The 20,075-nt window shown below is 34.3% G+C and overlaps 2 protein-coding genes across 3 annotated transcripts in view; one reads left to right on the forward strand and one right to left on the reverse strand.

Annotated features, from left to right (window-relative positions):
• The window catches only part of IFT74 (intraflagellar transport 74), an 86,056-nt gene that overhangs the window by 51,793 nt on the left and 14,188 nt on the right, over positions 1-20,075 (reverse strand). For both annotated transcript variants that reach the window (XM_027616727.2, XM_027616728.2), the window contains exons 7-9: positions 14,638-14,697; positions 13,257-13,318; positions 1,158-1,296 (exon numbers count right to left, since the gene is read on the reverse strand). In XM_027616727.2, coding sequence (XP_027472528.1) covers positions 1,158-1,296; positions 13,257-13,318; positions 14,638-14,697 — 261 coding nt within the window. The remainder of the gene's footprint in view (positions 1-1,157; positions 1,297-13,256; positions 13,319-14,637; positions 14,698-20,075) is intronic.
• LRRC19 (leucine rich repeat containing 19) lies at positions 3,726-8,971 on the forward strand. The gene is made up of 5 exons (XM_027616729.1): positions 3,726-3,779; positions 4,653-4,739; positions 6,322-6,835; positions 7,504-7,689; positions 8,195-8,971. The coding sequence occupies exons 2-5, from the start codon at positions 4,662-4,664 to the stop codon at positions 8,527-8,529; spliced, it is 1,113 nt and encodes a 370-aa protein (XP_027472530.1). The 5' UTR covers positions 3,726-3,779; positions 4,653-4,661; the 3' UTR covers positions 8,530-8,971.

The raw sequence follows: 20,075 nt of genomic DNA on the forward strand, positions 1-20,075 counted from the left end.
AGTTATATTTAGAATATTTGTTTCTTAGCATTTCAAACATGGATGTGACAAAGTAAACGTTATAAACATATCTGACTCTCATCTTGCTATTGACTAGAATTTATTAACATTATTTCTATCTTTGCCAATTTCTTTCATTATTCCTAAAAACATTACCATGATCTACTTTTAAAGAAATACTTTGAGCTTGTCAAAGGTAGCCAGACCTTTTCACAGTGAATCATCACTGTGTTTCGAAAATATTAAATATCAGAAGCCCTCAAATTAATGATGTTATTGTTTAAAGTTAACTTTTATTTTTTAAAACCATGTTTCCATATCTTTTGCCTAATTTCTTTTAGGGCCAAGACATATAGTAATTTACATGGCTCACTCCTAGGGACAAGACTTTTAAGCTGATTATTATTCAAAAACCACTGGGCAAGATTAACTATATTTTGATGGTATTTTGGCATTTCTATAATACTCTTTCTTCAGTGTTTCATTGTATCTTATAAATCCTGACTAAAATAGTTATGTTAAATTGTCAATAAAGTTATATCTGAGAAACCAGAGCTACATTCACTTTTGGCATTTTTGGGGACTAATTCTCTGCTTACTGTTTAGTTAAGGGTTATCTGGGTATGTAAGGGTACTAACTTGCAAATCTGAGTCACTACCATGCCTGAATGTTGGAAGAATTCTCAATAACCCCTCAGCAGGCTCCCAAATTGCTTAAACACTATGATCAGGAGGGAAGAGCTGTTCAAATCAAGGACAAAGTAAAAGATGTGCTGCTTATTAGGTAGGAAAAAAAGAAAGTAAATATCCCTATGGCTCTGGTATATGAGGTTTTTTATTATTTCTATTAACAGTTCATTAAAAAAACCCCAAGTGTTTTCATGTATCTGGATGACATGCAAAAGTGAAAGATGCATAGAAATGAACAAATAATACAGTAAGATTTAGTCATCATGCAGCATAAGAAAATGACGTTTTCTAGATTAGTGCTTCTCAAAATTTAAATGTCCGTCCATATGAAGTATCTGGGGACCTTGTTAAATTAAGATTCTGATCAGCAAGTCTAGTCAAGTTCTCAGGGATGTCAATGCTGTCCATCTTCAGACCATATAGTAGCAAGACTGCTATATGCTGGACGAAGTAGTGATTAGTATTACCTGCAACAATTTCTCATTTGTGGTTTTCATTTCTATGTACTTGACTTGTTTTTCAGGAGACATGTTTTTGATAATGCCATCTGCTGCTTGTTTTTCCTGTTCAACTTCTTCTTCTACACTTCTAATTTGTTTTTCCTTCCTGAAATCAAAAGTATCCAATATTCCTCTTACTACATTGAGGGGAATAACATCAATTAATTTTACTGAGGTCATAGTCCCAACTAAATAGGGTAAAGTTATTCAACATAGTTTGTAATCCTTATAGATATACAAAAAATTCTATTTGGAGAACAAACTGGTGGTTGCCAGAGGGAAAAGGGTGGGGCATGGGCAAAAATGGGTGAAGGGGAGTGGGAGGTACAGGTTTCTAGTTATGGAATGAGTAAGTCTCAGGGATGAAAAGTACAGCATAGGGCGCCTGGGTGGCTCAGTTGGTTGAGCGACTGCCTTCAGCTCAGGTCATGATCCTGGAGTCCCTGGATCGAGTCCTGCATGGGGCTCCCTGCTTGGCAGGGAGTCTGCTTCTCCCTCTGACCCTCCTCCATCTCATGTGCTTTCTCTCTCTCTCTCAAATAAATAAAATCTTTAAAAAAAAAGTACAGCATAGGTAATATAGTCAACAGTATTGTAATAGTGCTGTATGATAATGGTAACTTGTGGTGAACATTGCATAACATATGGAACTGTTGAATCACTACATTGTACACCTGAAACTTAAATTAACATTATGTGTCAACTATACTTCAGTTAAAAATTAAGACAATATGAAAATCCCTTACACTTCCCAAAAAAAAAAAAAAACTCCCCATCAGCACAGACTTATTTTACATCTTTCTCTTCTCAATCCCCAAATCCTTCTATTTCCTTACTACTCATTTTACTTTCTTATAAGAAAACACAAAGATTATCACAGAAAAATCCCTAAAGCCTTGCACATATGAGGATGTATTTACAACTCTGTCATACCCTCAAGACAAATAAGACAATTTTAGAATAGTGATTTTTCAAACATCTTTTAGCTACAGATTCTTTGACCAAATGAAATCTTGTATTGTAGTTCACCATGTAAATGATATAAAGTAACACAGCTCTGACTGATCTGAGAGTAGGGAGACCTACGGTTCAATTTGATAAAAAAAAAAAATCGTAACTTTAGATTAATAATATATTTTGCTTACCTACTACTTTAATTAAAATTGGTATTCCAAAACTTATCAACTATATTTTAGCGGTGCAAAATAAGTTAGTGTCTCCAAAAACGTAACACGAGTATCACAAGTATAACCATATAAAAGAAAGTCATTAATTATAAGCAATAACCATCTTTATCATATAATCATAAGAAATACCAGTGATGTGCCACTTATTACCTAAGCAAGGTCAATTATCAATAGGATAGAATTTTTCTCTAGAATTGTAAAAAAATTCTCTAGAATTTTGAAAAAAAAAAAACAAAAAGATGCTAGTTATCATGTAAATACTTCAAGACTAAAAAGACTAATTGAAGATAAATGTTTAGTCTAAATATCAAAATTTTTGAGTTTCAAAATAGTATTCTACTATTTAATCTTTCACATGTAGTTATCAACTAATAGTTTTCACAATCACTCTCTAAGCCCTACAGATTCACATATTCCCCACACATTTTTTTACACTGCCAGAATAAAACGATCTAAACTCAGAAATTTTCCTAAACAACATCTCATAATAACCCAATAAAAGATGAACAAAATCAAACAACCTGGAATTTCTATTTATTTTTGTCTATTGACAAGGAGTGATATCTTCTCTTTGAACTTTAATTACAATCGTATAACAAACGTGTTTGCTGCTGAATTTACATGGGTTTATGGGCTCACAGAACTGTCAAGCAGGAAAGGTCATCAATTTCAATCTTTTTGTTTCATAGATTAAGGATGCTGAGGCTCATGGGAGTTAATCTTTTGGAACTAACTCATTCTGAACTCCATGATTATTCACTATCAACAATGAATCTTAACCACGTTTTTGCCTAGGGTTATACAGTATTCCATTTTACAGAGGGGAAGCTGCAGCACAAGGAACGTAACTCATTTTTTGAGGGCCACAATATGGCCAGCGTTAGGTCTTTTGATGCTTTGAGCACTTGCTCCTATTATAACTTGGCAGTAAATCCACCAATGACAGTGTCATAAAAATGAGTAAACAAACCTGAAACAGGAATTCAAAACTCGGGGGCTATCTTTTCAACTTGAATCTTTCTAAACACGAAATACCTTTAAGACTAACTTTAAATCACTTTAACAATATATCTTCCCAAGTATGCATTTTTTAATATTATATACTTTAACTTGCAAAGTAAATTTGCTAATATTTACACTTTTCAAGAGTAATTAAGAAACACAAAGGTTAAGCAAAGCATTTAACTTGTTATGCTAAAAAAGTCAAAGATGACTAAGAAATTATTCTTCTAGTCAATCTTTTGCTAAGAAAGGCTGGCTTTTTTTTTTTTAAATCACGTGTTCGTTGGGTACAAAGGTTAAAGCATAGTGAAATGCAACATATGACATATTTTTTTTAATGGTCTAGAAGAAACAGTAGATTCCTTAGCACACAAGTCTCAGAGAAAAGAAAAAAGTAAAGGTAAGATCCCATATATTTATAGGTTTGATGGTTGCTGGTGAATTTAAAACAAACAAACCATATTTAGGTTTGTTAATCTACAAAAATCTTTCTTTAATACGGGATGAAAGAGCAGAAAATATAATTATATCTTCCTATGATCCACCTTAGAAATATAAACCTGAGATGTGGTCAAAAAGTCTTTTCCAAATACATTTATAATGTAATATAAAGTAATTAATTTTCTTTTGGGAAAAAAAAGGTTTCATCTAATCAAATTTATAAGATCTTTTTATTCTGAAATATGCTAATCACAGAGCATTCTGAAAGTGACATTAACTTAAAAACAAATTTCCAAGATGGAAAAAGACCAAAATTATAAGTAACTATGTTTGTAGAATGAAGAGATAGAAAGCATACATTCAATGGATTGAAGATGGAAGGTAGGGAGTGTCTGAAAAAGAGCTGAAGGCTCTCATCTCCCACAGTTTTAAGTCAACAGATTATATCAATAGACAATGTCTAAAAATAAAAAACCAAAAAATAGCTACATAAGCATATACTTAAACATGTACATACACCTAAATATATAGTCTTGACTTTCTTGCATACACATATATTAAAAATTTTAAATATACAACCACTTCACTTGTTTTAAAGTTCTTTTCAATCGATCCAGGAACTAACGAGACATTCGAAAAACACTTTCATTTGCCAGGGACTTTCCACTTTAAGATTAGAGTGCAGGGAGGGTGTGGGAACATGTATGTGTTTCACATTTCATATGTTTTAAGAAAAAATGGATTTAAAAGGAGAAAAGGAGAAATCAAAATATCCTCAATACTCTCTAAAGTTCTTCTCCTATTGAGATGAAAATATTCTCTTTTCTATCAGGCCTGCAATATGAAAACTACATGCGTCACAATCTTGTTTTGGCCCCTCTCTATGCTATTATCAGATGAAAGCCAGTCTTCTCAAACAGTAAGTTTTTACAATCAAGGTAGTGAAAATATTTTCAAAGGCATACTTTGTGTACATTTAGTAAAATATCCCAAGGCAATTAAAGCAAAAAAAAAAAATCTAAGCTATCAAAACTAATTGGTTAGCTGTATATACTCAAAATCTGTGATATGTGAGCTAGACTCTAATCTGACAGCAGTCTTCATTTTATTTAAACTAAGTTCTTTAACAGTTGGTTAAAGAAGTCTGTAAATTTTCACTATAAAATCTGAGATTAGTTTCAGGATATAAATACCACTCTTTTATGTTTTATTTATTTATTTTTTAAAGAAATCTCTGTGCCCAAAATGGGGCTCAAACTCAGGACCCTGAGGTCAAGAGTCATACATTCTATCGACCAAGCCAGCCAGGCGCCCCTAAACACCACTCTTTAAAATGTAGGGAAGGTTTTCTAAAAATCACATATTTATGAGGAAAATTATTGTTGTTGCATTACTATTATTATAGGGATATTTGAACTGCAAAAACAGTCAAAATAAGAACTATTTTTTTAGATCTATAGCCACATAAGGAAAGCAATTCATGTTGGCTGGCTCTTAAATTCAATCAATAAATGGTTCAATTTCTTTTGTTTTTTTATTTTATTTTTTAAAATATTTTATTTATTTATTTGAGAGAGAGAGAGAGAATGAGAGAGCACATGAGAGGGGGAGGGTCAGAGGGAGCAGCAGACTCCCTGCCGAGCAGGTAGCCCGCAGTGGGACTCGACCCATGGACTCCAGGATCATGACCCGAGTCGAAGGCAGTCGCTTAACGACTGAGCCACCCAGGCACCCCAATGGTTCAATTTCTGTTATAAAATATTTTCTGGGGCCACCTGGCTGGTTTAGTCAGTAGAGTATCTGATTCTTGATCTTGGGGTCATGAGTTCAAGCCCCACATTGGCTATAGAGATCACTTAAAAAAATAAATATTTTCTTTTAAAACACCAAACTTTGAGCTGTTAACCCTATATACAGTTATATATTGAGTATTATTTCTTAATTATTTAATAGCCTATGTGTAGTGCTGGTAGCTCTGATTTTTAAAAACAAATTTTAAAGTAATTTCCTCATTATAAATCATGTACAAATATGAGTTAAGAGAATTATTTGCCATGTATTTCCACATAGGTAATGAAATTATACCCACATTCTTTCTGTAATGAGTATGTAATAACAGAAGATACCTATATGATTAACTAGAATCTCTTAGCTCAGGTACATGTATCAGAATTTCCTTAATCTTCAGTATTTCATCCCAATGAAGAAATAAAAGTATTTGCTTTACTTTTTTCACAATATAACATTAAAATATTAGAGAGGTAATGTTTTGCTAAAACTATTTTCTTCCAGGGGTGCCTGGGTGGCTCAGTCGGTTAAGCATCCAACTCTTGATTTTAGCTCAAGTCATGATCACAGGATTGTGAGATCTCCCTCTCCCCCTCCCCCACCTAAAAACAAAACAAAACTATTTCCTGCCAATGTCTAATTACCTGAATATGAAAATGTGGGAAATTCTGTTAGTATTTTTCCTAATTAATGCATTTCTAATTTTTTTTTAGGAAGTCAAATGTAATTTCACCAAAAAGAATTATTCTTTGATTCCAGCAGATATCAATAAAAATGTTACTATACTTGATCTCAGTTACAACCAAATTACTTTGAATATTACAGACACCAGGGTTCTACAAACATATTTTTTACTCACTGAACTCTATTTGACTGAGAACAATGTCACTATGTTATATAATAATGGCTTTGGTAACCTCTCCAATCTAGAAATTTTAAATATCTGTAGAAACTCCATCCACGTAATTGAACAGGGTGCGTTCATGGGCTTAAATAAACTAAAACAGTTACATCTCTGTCAAAACAAAATATTTCAACTGAATCCTGATATATTTGTGCCTCTAAAAAACCTGATACTTCTGAATCTGCAAGGCAATTTCATAAGCTATTTTGATGTACCACAACTGTTTCATCTGGAATTAATAATTTTATATGGAAATCCATGGAACTGCTCTTGCAGTCTACTGAATTTGCAGAACTGGTTGAACACATCAAATGTGACACTAGGTAAGCTAACATTATTTAAATTAATCAAAACCAAAATGTGACTGATTTTTTCCTGTCCCACCCCAAGAAAGTCTCTCACTTCATGTTTTAAAGAAAAAGAAACTATTCCTGTTTAAGGGAAGCAGGAAGAAACACTGAAAAATAATTGTTGAATAGATATTCTTCCTCTGCCTTTTAGGGAAAAAAAAAGGAGAAGAAAAGAAATTTAAATGTTCTATATATGTGAGATGATACTGTCACTTCAAGTGTTAAGTTTGAAGTTTGAATACAAATACATAAGAGTAATTTTTTTTTCAGTATTTCCTTTTCTTAGGATATCTTGCCAGATAGTAGGTAAAAACAGGTGCGCTATTTTCTTAACTGAAAACCATGCTCTGCCCGAGATCAATTTTTATCACAATCTTAATCATAACATCTTTACTAACACAAACTAAACAATAAACAGATACTGCATTTAAACCATATATATTGTAAAATAACTTAATAAACAAGAAGGTGAATCTTTCCCTTCTTGTGTTGCTAGGCAAATACAAGAGTTTCTTATAATCTGTAATAATGACAGGTATACTAAAAAATTCTAGGTAAAAATAATTATAAAATGTTAGCTATAATAATTTATTAACAATAATAATCCTATTTCCATAATAAATCTTATTCTGATTTACCAGAAAATGAGAACATCACCACGTGCACCTACCCAGATATCCTGATGTACTACAGTATCAAAACAGTACCTTATAATGCTGAGTGCTATTCAAAATTTCCTCCACCTATAAATGAAGATCTTTATAACCATTTTCAGTCCATTAGCAACTCAACATTTAATAGCTCTTTGAACAACTTAAAAAACTCAGGTAATGTACTGGTTTTGAATATTAATATTGCTGAAGGCAGTATACTAAATAAACTGAAGTAGTTTTAATTTTTCTAAATTTTAAATTTCTAGAAACAATGTAAAAGAACAATTCCTCATCTCAACAAAAGATTTACAAAATACTAAGTTTCCAAACTAGGCTCTGCTAGTTACCATCCAAATGCCATTATGCAACTTATTTAACTTTTCTGAGTCTTGGTTTTGACCAATTAAGTCATAATTATTAACAAGTATAAATCAATAATGTTCTTTGGTGAATTGATAAACAATACCTGCAAAGACAAGTAGTTATTTTGGAAAAAAGGTATTTTTTCAGCACACTTTGAAATATCTTGTGGTTTTAGTAACTTTTGCTTAAAGAAAATTATAATGTTTATTTCTAATACCAATATTATGGAGTTATTAGGACATATGACTAATGATTATTTTATTTTTGTCAATTTAACAAAATCTCTCTCTCTTTCTCTCTCGGTATTCCAATTAAGAACATAAACTTGGAAAAAGCTGGGCTTTTCTTGTTGGTGTGGTAGTCACCGTACTGATGACTTCATTCCTCATTTTTGTTGCTATCAAATGCCCAATATGGTATAATTTTCTGCTTAGTTACAATCATCACCACCTGGAAGAGCATGAAGCAGAAGCCTATGAAGATGGTTTTACTGGAAATTCAAGTTCTCCTTCACAGGCCCCAGATACAAACTCTGAAGAAACTACAGTAATATTTGAACAACTACATTCATTTGTGATAGATGACGATGGGTTTATTGAAGACAAATATATAGATACACATGAATTACATGAAGAAAATGAATTCTCTTAAATGCTTGATTTTTTAAAAAAATGTTACTGGTTTACTCACAATTTAGACATAAATGGAGATTAGGCATGTAATATACCAAACTGTGGCTAGTAGACTTTCATATTAATTGCAAGACAAATGAATATCATAGAATCATGTTTTTCTCATTGGTACTGAGCAAGTAGGTCCAAATATAGTAATTGACATCCTCTGGTAGCTTACAGTGACATTACTAGCATTACTATTTTCAGCAGTATTCAGGAGACCATACATCCTAATAAGGAAAAGACCTAAAGTAAATTATTCATTAAAATGAACTGATTTTAATATTAGCCCAGATATTTGATGTAATACATATTAAATTATATTAAAGTTTTATTGAGTAGAATCAGTAAAAAAATAAAGGTTTTGGGGGCCACCTGGGTGGCTCAGTTAGCTGAATATCTGACTCTTTAGTTTTGGCTCAGGCTCAGGTCTTGATCTTGGGGGAGCCCGGGATCCAGGCCAATGTTGGGCTCCGTGCTCAGTGCAGTCTGCTTGTCCCTGTCCTCCCACTCTGGTTCTCCCCCTGCTTGTGCTCTCTGTCTCTCTCTCCCTCTCAAATAAATAAAATCTTTAGAAAAAAATTAAAAAAAAAATAAAGGTTTTGGATTTGTCAAAGTGAAAACGCTTAAACATACAACACACTAAGATTGATTTTATGCTCACAGAATGAATTCATGGAATTGGAAAGTATTTTTTTAAATGCTTCCTGAATTAGCACAATAAATTTCCTGAAAATTTAGTACTAACTTAAAGCACAGGTACAATGTCCAAGCACAATCCCTAATAAGTTACTACTGACTTAAAAAAAAAAAAAAAGGTTACTACTGCTTTCAGTTATAAAGGAAGATCATCACCATAATGCATGATCATCATAACTGAATAGTATGGTAGCTTCCAAAGTGGGTATCACAAGTCTCCACGAATCTTGTTTTCAAAAATCTGTATTTCTGGGCGCCTGGGTGGCTCAGTTGGTTGGGCGACTGCCTTCGGCTGGGGTCGTGATCCTGGAGTCCCGGGGTCGAGTCCCGTGTCGGGCTCCCTGCTCGGCGGGGAGTCTGCTTCTCCCTCTGACCCTCTTCCCTCTCGTGCTCTCTATCTCTCATTCTCTCTCAAATAAATAAATAAATAATAAAATCTTTAAAAAAAATAAAAAAAAAATAAAAATCTGTATTTCTGCCTCTCTTTGGGAGAGTTCTATTCAAATGAGTCTGTGCTGAAGCTGAGGAATCTTCAGTTGGTCCACAGACAGATGTTTGGGATCCTGCAGATATAGCAATGTTTCCCAAATTGTTTTCTAGAATATTAATTTCCAGGGAAATGATCAGAAGTATTTACAGGGGGAAAAACAGTACGTGGTCAAAGTACTAGAGAATTACTATAGGAAATACTGAGTTTAAACAAAGTGAAATAAGAGTCTTTACCATAGGACTTATTCAAGATTCTAATAAGCTGAAGTGCTCTCTGCTCCTCAAGAACCAAGTATTAAGAATTTTCCAAACTTACTGGACAACAAAACCCTTTCTTTGAGGTATGCCTACAGTGAGTTCATAGCACAATAATGATCCAAAAACAGTTTGAACAATGACCTTGAGACTATTACAGAAAGAGTCTGAAGTTAATTATTTACTAATTCCTTATAATCAATTGGCTGTAATCATAATTTTAACAATGCTAACAGTGGCGTTAAAAATTGTAATGAAATCCATTATTTTTACCCTGCAGAGGAGTGAAAATTAACTGTATTTATATCCTTTAGAGAAAAGAGTATCTCTAAAACACTATAATAAAATACATTTATGGATGAAATAATATGATGTTTTAAGATTTTCTTCATCATCATACAGGGGAGTAGTACCTACATGTCTATATGGAGGAGAAATGGATATGAGCTGATGGAACTGGGAGATGGAGCTGGGAGATGATATAATAACACTTATTTTTGTGTATGTTCAAATTTTTTTATAATAAGGTTTCTAAAATGCACATGTACTTGATAGTTTCTCAGAAAAAAGAGTCTAAGAATAATGTATATGTACGTTATATTCTGCAAAATGGTCATTTTAAAGGTCATATCAATAGTAAATTCAGTTCAAATGTCTACTGAGGGAAATAAAAACTGTTTAGGATGATATATACCCTGTGAAATAGAACTGACTCATTTATAATGCATATTTGCTTGTGTTTATAGAAACATGTTTTCAATAAAGGATATAAATATTTTACATGTAATATTTCTTACTAGACAATATCAATTTTACTTTATTGTTCTAAATCTTGATTATAAAAGTGAGATAATTATGGAAATGAAATGCTTTTTCTAAATAATTATTTTACCAAAATATCATTTCCTAATTTAAGAGGCAAATATTAATATTTGAAAAATGTAGTAAAGTGAAATATAATTATGAATGAGCAAAGACTACATCTAATTTCTTGAGCCTCTAATAACTGAATGCTGGCATATGAAATTGAATTAAAACCAAGTATAATGTTACAGTAATATGTTAAAGGCTCTACACTATAACTAACTTATTATGAATAGATGTTCCATAATAAACCAGATGGTTTAGTCATACCACACTAAATGGCCATACTAAAAGAGAAAAGAATGAAGTTTTTTGGACCTGCCTTCTCAAGGTATGCCATTACCAGCTCCCTTTGAATGTGTAGCCAAGGTAGATCCTTTGTGTTACTGAGATGTTGGCCATCTGATTAACGCACGAAATCTATTCACCTACTGCATATAAAAGTAAACTTCATGAAGATAACTTCTGTTCTTAATTCAAATTTCTGCTTAAAAGGGTCAGGAGAACCAAATACACTCAGCCTCAATTACAAACTACAGACATTAAGAAACTGCTGACATTTCAGGACAAACCACCAGATTTTAAGAACTTTTTCCTTAACTAAATGAACCAAATAGACATAAAAGTCTAAGACAGTCTTAAATTTATAATCTGTGAGTTATCATTCTGGATGAAATATATATAATACATACACATATAATATTTATAAATCTGACCTGAATATTATATAACTGCAGATGAAATAAATGAGGACCTTAATGTTCTAAACTCTGTTAGGTGTTCAATGGACTACAGTTCATTATTTACTTTTTAGGTACCTAGGGGAGTTATTTTATGTATGGTAAATGATAAGTATTTGTTAAATGGTTCAAAATCAGAACAGTAAAAAAGAAAGTTTTCAAGTAAGAGCTTGGTCACCATGAATATGTAATTTTCTTTGTAAATGGGAAGGACTTCCAGTATTTATAATTTTTAAGGCAGCACTTTACAGCAGTATCAAATGATAGATAAGGGAAAAAGAGATTCCTTTGTTTGTAATCAACAAAAAAATTGTATTTATCTTTCAAGTGTTTTACCATTACATGTTAACATCCTATTCTTCATCAAATATTTACGTTATATGCATAAGTAACAGAACAGTATATTTGGTGTTACAGAATTTAAGTAATTTTGATTAATTATTATCCTTGCTCTCAGAGATTAAGACTGATAAAATTCTGAGACAAAATATGTATGGGGTGGGTGTATACAAAATAGCTTATATTTTATGTTTGCATTGCCTTAGACAGTATTTAATTAAGGCCCCCAATCAGTGAAGATAATTCTGTTAACTACTGTTATTATCTGAATATTTATGTCCTTCAAAATTTGTGTTGCAATCCCAGCCCCCAAAGGTAATGGTATTAGTAGGTGCAATCTTTGGGAAGTGATTAGGTAGTGAGGGTGGAGCCCTCACGAATAGGATTAGTGCCCTTATAAAAAGAGATCCCACAGACCCCCTTCTACCATGGGAGTATACAGCAAGAAGATGCCTGGTATGAACAGGAAGAGGGACCTCACCAGAATGGGACCATGTTGGTGCCTTGAGCCTGGACTGCACAGCCTCTAGAACTGTGAGCAATAAATTCCTATTGTTTATAAGTTACCCAGTTTATGGTATATTGTTTTAGCAGCCCAAATGGACTAAGACAACTACATCACATCTACCTATTACCTTTGTAGGCCTTTGTCACTGCCACACTGCCACTTATTACCAAAGTCAAAATTATTTGCTATTGGGTCTTTAACCATGTTATATAAAAAGATGTATACACATATATGCATTACTATAACTATCAATTAGAAATTAATAATTGAATAATGAAATAATGTAAACAGCTCACTAATAATGTACATTTTATTAGACTGGGCCTTGAATCTCCTAATTCAAACTAGTTAAAAAGCCCAGGTTAAAATTATAAATGGCAGAGATGAAGATGTTCTTATCTATCTTAGATTTTAAACTACTTGAAATAGAAATTTTATTTATCTAATCTATGTAGTAATTTTATTTATCCAGGATTTGGGTACTTAATGATCAATGAAAATAACATGTATAAATAATAAAATTTGTATTGCAAATATTCAGCTTTTTAAAATAAAATGCAAGGGAAGGGGTGCCTAGGTGACTCAGTCAGTTGAGCATCCAGCTCTTGATCTCAGTTCAAGGTTTGATCTCATGGTCATGAGTTTTGGTCTGCACTGGGCTCCACACTGGATGTGGAGCCTACTTAAAAAAAAAAAAAAAAAAATGCAAGGAAAAACTGAGAAAATTTGTAAGGAAATAAATGACTTCAAAGTTAGACTACCTAATTCAGCTCCTTAGAAATGTTTGATTTCTAAATGGATTGTACTTACGCTTGTCTTTCAGTAAATATGATATCCATACTTTGTGTTTCTTGATCATTTTGAGCTTTAAGCTGAATGAAGAGTTAACAGAGAAGTTAGTGATAAAAAATTACCATTAAACTGAACTACTTCTTTAAAAGTTATTCTGGTCATGAACTAATTGAGAGATTATTATAATAATCCTAATGCCACATGCAAAGTTTTTAAAAAATATATAGTATTTATTTCACTTAACAAACTACAACCCCCAAAAAAGGAAGTCTTTTTCACAGGCACTGTAATCTCACACCAAAAATATTCACTATTCTTTAGTGATCTATCGAATAATCCAGTATAAACTCAATTTATGTAAATAGAATTTCTAAAATTTATTGGGTGGTCAATAGTTGATTAGTAATATGTTGATTTTAGACCAAACACAAGTTTTATCCTTAAAAAGAATTTTACCTGAGTACTCCTACTTTACTCTACCTGTGCATATTCAGCTTAGAATTTGGTTCTATCCCAAACAACTGACAGAACTCATAAAGAAGTTTCCACATTTTACATGTGGCATTAAAAGTATATTTTTAAATTGGAAATTCTCCTGTGTTCTAAAATTAAGACTAATTTCACCAAATTATGTTTTTAGAACCCCAATTTAGAAAAAAGTCATTTTATAAATTCTATGCTTTCACAGAATAGTCTGACTGTGTAAGTTATAAGCTATATCATAAGCTATATAAAAGTTGTATAAGTTATAAGTTATATAAACTATAGGCTCTATGTATGTTACTTTCTTCCAAATATTTGTAATCAAAACAAGTTAGCTACTAATATTTTGTTTTCTGCCAAGGAATCTAAGAACATTGAACACAGATTCTCATTTATCAATCAAAAGGTAGTATTATATCCAGCATCATATGGTAACTATTCAATTTTCTCTCTTACTTATAAAACTTTGTAAAGGTGGCATTGTATTTCCAGTGAGTACTCAGCTCCATTTGTGCAAATATTAAACCAAAAGTATTCTAAACTAATTTATATACAAGGAAATATAGATGAGACTCCCTAACTAATGCTGTGTGAGACCAGTTCAACCTAGCCTTGTAGAAAGACACTAAAGAATCCACTAGAGAGATCTGACCAAGAGGAAGAAATTTAAAAAGAGCAACTGAAAGGGCGCCTTGCTGGCTCAGTAGAGCATGCAACTCTTGATCTTGGGGTTGTGAGTTCAAGCCCCGGAAAAGCAACTGAGGGAACTCAACTGTAATAACAGTATTTAGGATCAGAATAATACCTATCTATAAGGTGTGTAAGGTTTTATCAAACTATTTCTAGATTATAAATGCTTTGTATTGGAGGATATGATCTATGTAAGTTTATTGCTCATGCTTATAAATTTTCTTACCATGTTGTAATCATTCATTACTTCTTCCATTTCAGTATTGGTATTAAGTTTATCTACCAACTAAAAACAAAGATAGAAAAAAAAATCACTCTATTAGTCTTTATAAATTTTCTCTATAATTCATAAATTGGTATTCAATCTTACAATGAGTAGTCATTTCAAGTATTAATATTTCCAAGTATTTTATCTTCTAAAATAAAAACAAATATTGAGCTAAGTATATACCATGCATTTGGTCAATCAATAAATCACATTTTTAGGGTGGCAAAGTGAGCAGTAATAAACCACTATCCCAAAGATCGTATATTGAAAAGCTTTGCCTGCTTTGAAAAGATGTCTGGCCTTAAAAGAAGTGTCTGAAGAAGACAAAAGTTTGGGGAACCTGTGTCTGTCTCTTTTCCCCAGCAGAGAGGGTATTAACAGATTTATAAATTTATACCAGTGAAAATGCAAAATTATTTTCTTGGTCTTTTAAAAATTAAAAACAGAACAAAACAAAAAAACCCAACAGGGTAAGGCACCATCAGAACACCAGTAAGCCTACTTCAAAACATTTGGCAATGAAGAAATAGCTAATGTATTGTGCCAAACATTACTCTGGGCCTGTTGAATGTATTACACTTCCCTTAATTTTAACAATTACTCCACAAAGTAGGTACTACCCACATTTTGCAGATAAAGAAATTTAACAAGTTGTGGAGCCAGAAATTGAACAGGAAGGCTACTAAAAACAAACTATTTGGATATAACTATTTCTAAAAGACTAAGCTTTATTAACGTACTATGTGTTAGTACATATATCATATTTCACTTCTGATACGAATAAGTGCTACTAACACCTAACATTTGAGATCTTACTATATGTTAGATATTGGCTAAATGTCTTCCCTCTATTAGGTGTTAGTTCATTATCCTACAAATAACATATTTTACACATTATTATTATCATACTAAGTAACTTACCTAATGAATCCCACTATAACTAAAAATGGCTTTTATCTAATGTAATTTCATATTTTATAAAAAAAGCTTTCTCATATTTAGAACAAAACATTTACTTAAAAAATTGCACTGAATACTAGGCTCTACAAAATGTTCGTTATGGATTATATAGTCCAACATATTTGAGAATTACAATATCCCATAAACAGCAAAATTTGTTTATGAGTACAATATAACAATATCAAGTAGGTAGAGCATAATTTACCTAGCCATTATGCTGGAATGTTTCTTATTTTATGTAACACTATTTTTTACTAGAAGTGAGATAAAAGTTATCCTCTTTAAGTCCAAACACCATTGCTGTCTAGAGGACCTACAGAGTTAGAAGAAAGAAAATTCTGAGACTAGAAATTTTCAGGGGGCTAAGATCACACCAAAGACTGGGGCAGTTATGAAGAAAGCCAAGGAGACTATTTCTTCAGAAAGTCCACACTGGGAAAAATCCTTGGTGGAACTATGTTTATTTTACATACTCTATTTTGGCAGAAGGCCAACCCCTATATTTTGAATGAAACATAAGGATGGAGGTAATCTGTGTACTAAGTAATTGAATTTTTTAAGATTTCATGATAACAGCTCTCCATAGAAAGGCAAAATGTTTTTTCCAAAGAAATAACATTCAGTACACAATAAATTTTACTTTTAAAATTAATATTTTAGTATTGGTAGGGAAAAAATAGGGTGTGTTGCAGTATTTGTAAGAAAATGTATTTTTTTAAGAAGACTAGAAGAATAGGGGTTAAGACGGTGAAGTAGTAGGAGGTCCCTATGCTTGCCTCATCCCTTGAACACAACTAGATAAATATCAAATCATTCTAAAATCGATCTGAGGACTGAGAGAATAAACTGCACAACTAGAGGGAGAGAAGAGACCACACTCTGGAAGGTAGGACGTGTGGAGACATGATTTGTGGGGGAAGATTCATGGGTACTGTGGAGGGGAGGGAGTCGTGATCACAGAAACAGGGGGACAGGGGAAAAGGGAGAGACTGAGAGAGAGAGAGAGAGAGAGAGAGGAGAGAGGGAACAGTGAACAGAGGATAACATAAGAAAAAGACTTCCCCAAAACCACTGACTGGGAAAATGACAGGGGCTGATAATGTTGAGTTTTTACAACCAGCAGAGCTCAAAGACTGGAGTTTCAGAAATTGTTGGTATGGAGCTTGGTTGGCACTGTGGTGCACCTGGGGAGGAGGGCAGAGGCCTGGAAGTGGAGAGTGCAATCTGAGGATCCCCTGGGCTGCACTAGAAGAGACGTCTCCCCCTTCTTGACTGCACTTGGGAGAGGTGACATTGCCTTTCTGGGGACAAAAGAGCTGGCAGGCACCAATTCCCTCCCCCGTACCTCAGCGTAGGCACAGAGACACCTGCTGAGGGTGGCTAACATGGACATCTGCTCTTTGCAGCACTTTACTCCAAACTCCAAACTCCTGCATTTTGGTACAACTGCCCTTCTGGGACAAACTTGCAACAGTCCCAGCACGGCAAAAGGAGCAGCACAGGTCCACCCCTCACACCAGGTCCCTAAAGGTCAGAGTTTTTAAAATTTGGGCGGCCTGCATTGGATAGAACATAGGAGTCCTGCACTGCCAGGAGGGAGGCAGCCCAGACAGACAGGGTGAAGGCTGGGATCTGAGGACCGCATGGAACACACAAAGGGAGATTGTTCACTCTTCTGTGAGGGCTTCCCGGACAGCAGCAGGGGTGAACTCCCCTCTCGATGGATGAGGGAGAGGGCTGGAGCCATTTTTGTCTCCCACCCATCAGCACAAATTGACTTCAGTGAGCAGCACAGAGCCAACATTGAAGGTCTGAGCACCTTACACCAAGCCCCGCCCCCCTGTACTCTGCAGGTTCTTCTTTACTAGGGCAAGTGTGCCTGAGAACCAGAGCATCAGGCTCCTCCCCCAGAAGACCAGCATACAGCAAGTCTGTTGACCAAAGAGAGCTGCAAAGCTTCAGTTCTAGTGGAAACAGTATCAGGCCTCTTTTAACAAGCAGACCAGAGCACACCTAGTTAAGACCTGCCACACTCTGGCCAAGGTTGAAACACTCCCCACTGCAGGCAAGAAGAAACTCTGCAGAGGACCGACCTAAGGGAAAGAGCAGCCAAAACACAGCAGCAGAGTGCACACAGCATATACCAGAAACACTTGTTTAAGCACTAAGCCCTGGACAGTATATGATCCCTTCTTAATAAAGCATTACTCTCAGGAGCAGGAAACCTAACAGGCTTTCCTAACACACAAAAGAAGATAGAGACCTAGCAAAATACTGAAATGGGAGGAATTCATCCCAAAAGAAAGAATAAGAAAAGGATATGGCTAGGGATCTAATTGAAACAGATGTAAGTATTAAACCTGATCCAGTATTTAAAGCAACAATCATAAGGATTGAGAAAAGCACAGAAGACACCAGGGAGTCCCTTAGACTTGAGAAAAGCATAGAAGACTTGAAAAAAGCATAAAGGCTTGAGAAAAGCATAGAAAACACCAGCGAGTCCCTTACCACAGATATAAAAGACCTAAAAACTAGTCACGCTAGAATAAAAGATGCTATAACTAAGCTACAAAACCAAATAGATATGATGACCACAAGGATGGAAGAAGCAGAGGAATGAAAAAGTGATAAAGAAGACAAAATTAGGGGTGCCTGGGTGACTTAGTCGGTTGAGCATCTGCCTTTAGCTTAGGTCATGATCCTAGGGTTCTGGGATCAAGCCCAACATCTGGTTCCCTGTTCAGCGGGGAGCCTCCTTCTCTCTCTCCCTCTGCCTGCCACTCCCCCCTGCTTGTGTTCTCTCACTCTCTGTCAAATAAATAAGTAAAATCTTAAAAAAAAAAAAAAAAAAGATAAAAGTATGGAAAATCAAGAAAAGAGGGAAAGAAAAATATTTGATCACAAACGTAGACTTGGGGAACTCAGCTATTCCATAAAGTGTAAAAACATTCATTTTTTTTAAGATTTTATTTATTAGAGAGAGGGAGAGAGGGCACACAAGTGTGAGCACAAGCAGGGGGGAGTGGCAGGCAGAGGGAGAAGCAGGCTCTCTTTGGAGCAAGGAGACTGATGTGGGACTCGATCCCAGGACCCTAGGATCAGGACCTGAGCTGAAGGTGGATGTTTAACCAACTGAGCCACCCAGGAGTCCCAATAACATTCTTATCATAGGAGTCCCAGAGAAGAAAAGAGGGAGAACAGGGCAGAAGGTTTATTTGAGCAAATTATAGCTGAAAACTTCCCTAATCTGGGGAAGGAAACAGACATCCAAACACAGGAGGCACAGAGAACTCCCCTCAAAATCAACAAAAGTAGGCCAACACCAAGATTATCACAGTAAAATATGCAAAATACAGAGATAAGGGAAAAATCCTAAAAGCAGCAAGGGAAAAGAAATCCCTAACTTTTAAGGGAAGACAAATAAGGTTACCAGCAGATCTCTCCACAGAAACTTGTCAGGTCAGAAGCGGATAGCATGATATATTCAACATGCTGAATGGGAAAAATATGCAGCCAAGAATACTTTATCCAGCAAGGTTGTCACTCAGAGTAGAAGGAAAGATAAAGAGTTCCCAGGACAAACAAAAACTAAAGGAGTTTGTGACCACTCCACCAGCCCCACAAGAAATATTAAAGGGGACTCTTTGAGTGGGGGAAAAAAGACCAAAAGCAACAAAGACTAGAAAGGAAGAGAGAAAATCTTCAGAAACAACAATTTAACAGGTAATAAAATGGCACTAAATTCATATCTATCAATAACCACTCTGAATGTAAATGGAATAAATGTTCCAATGAAGACACAGGGCATCAGAATGGAAAAAAACAAGACCCATCTATATGCTGCCTATAAGAGACTCATTTTAGACCTAAAGACCCCTGCAAATTCAAAGTGAAGGGCTGGAGAACGATTTACCATGCAAATAGATGTCAAAAAAGAGCCAGAGTAGCCATACTTATATCAGGCAACTAGATTTTAAACCAAAGACTATAAGAAGAGATGAAGAAGGGCACTATATCATAATTAAGGGGTCTATCTAACAAGAAGATCTAACTATTGTAAATATTTATGCTCCCAACTTGGGAACACCCAAATGTATAAAGCAATTAGTAACAAACATAAAAAAAACTCATTGATAATAACACAATAATAGTAGGGGACTTTAACACCCCACTCACAGCAATGGACAGATCATCCAAGCAGAAAAGCAACAGAGAAACGACGGCTTGAATGAACGAACACTGGACCAGATGGACTTAACAGATATACTCAGAACATTCCAACCTAAAGCAGCAGAATACACATTCCTTTCAAGTGCACATGAGACATTCTCCAGAACAGATCCCATACTGGGTCACAAATCAGGCCTCAACAAGTACAAAAAGACTGAGATCATACCATGCATATTATCTGACCACAATGCTATAAAACTGGAAGA

The sequence above is a fragment of the Zalophus californianus genome, chromosome 13 (assembly GCF_009762305.2).
Source record: "Zalophus californianus isolate mZalCal1 chromosome 13, mZalCal1.pri.v2, whole genome shotgun sequence".
NCBI classification, from domain to species: domain Eukaryota; kingdom Metazoa; phylum Chordata; class Mammalia; order Carnivora; family Otariidae; genus Zalophus; species Zalophus californianus.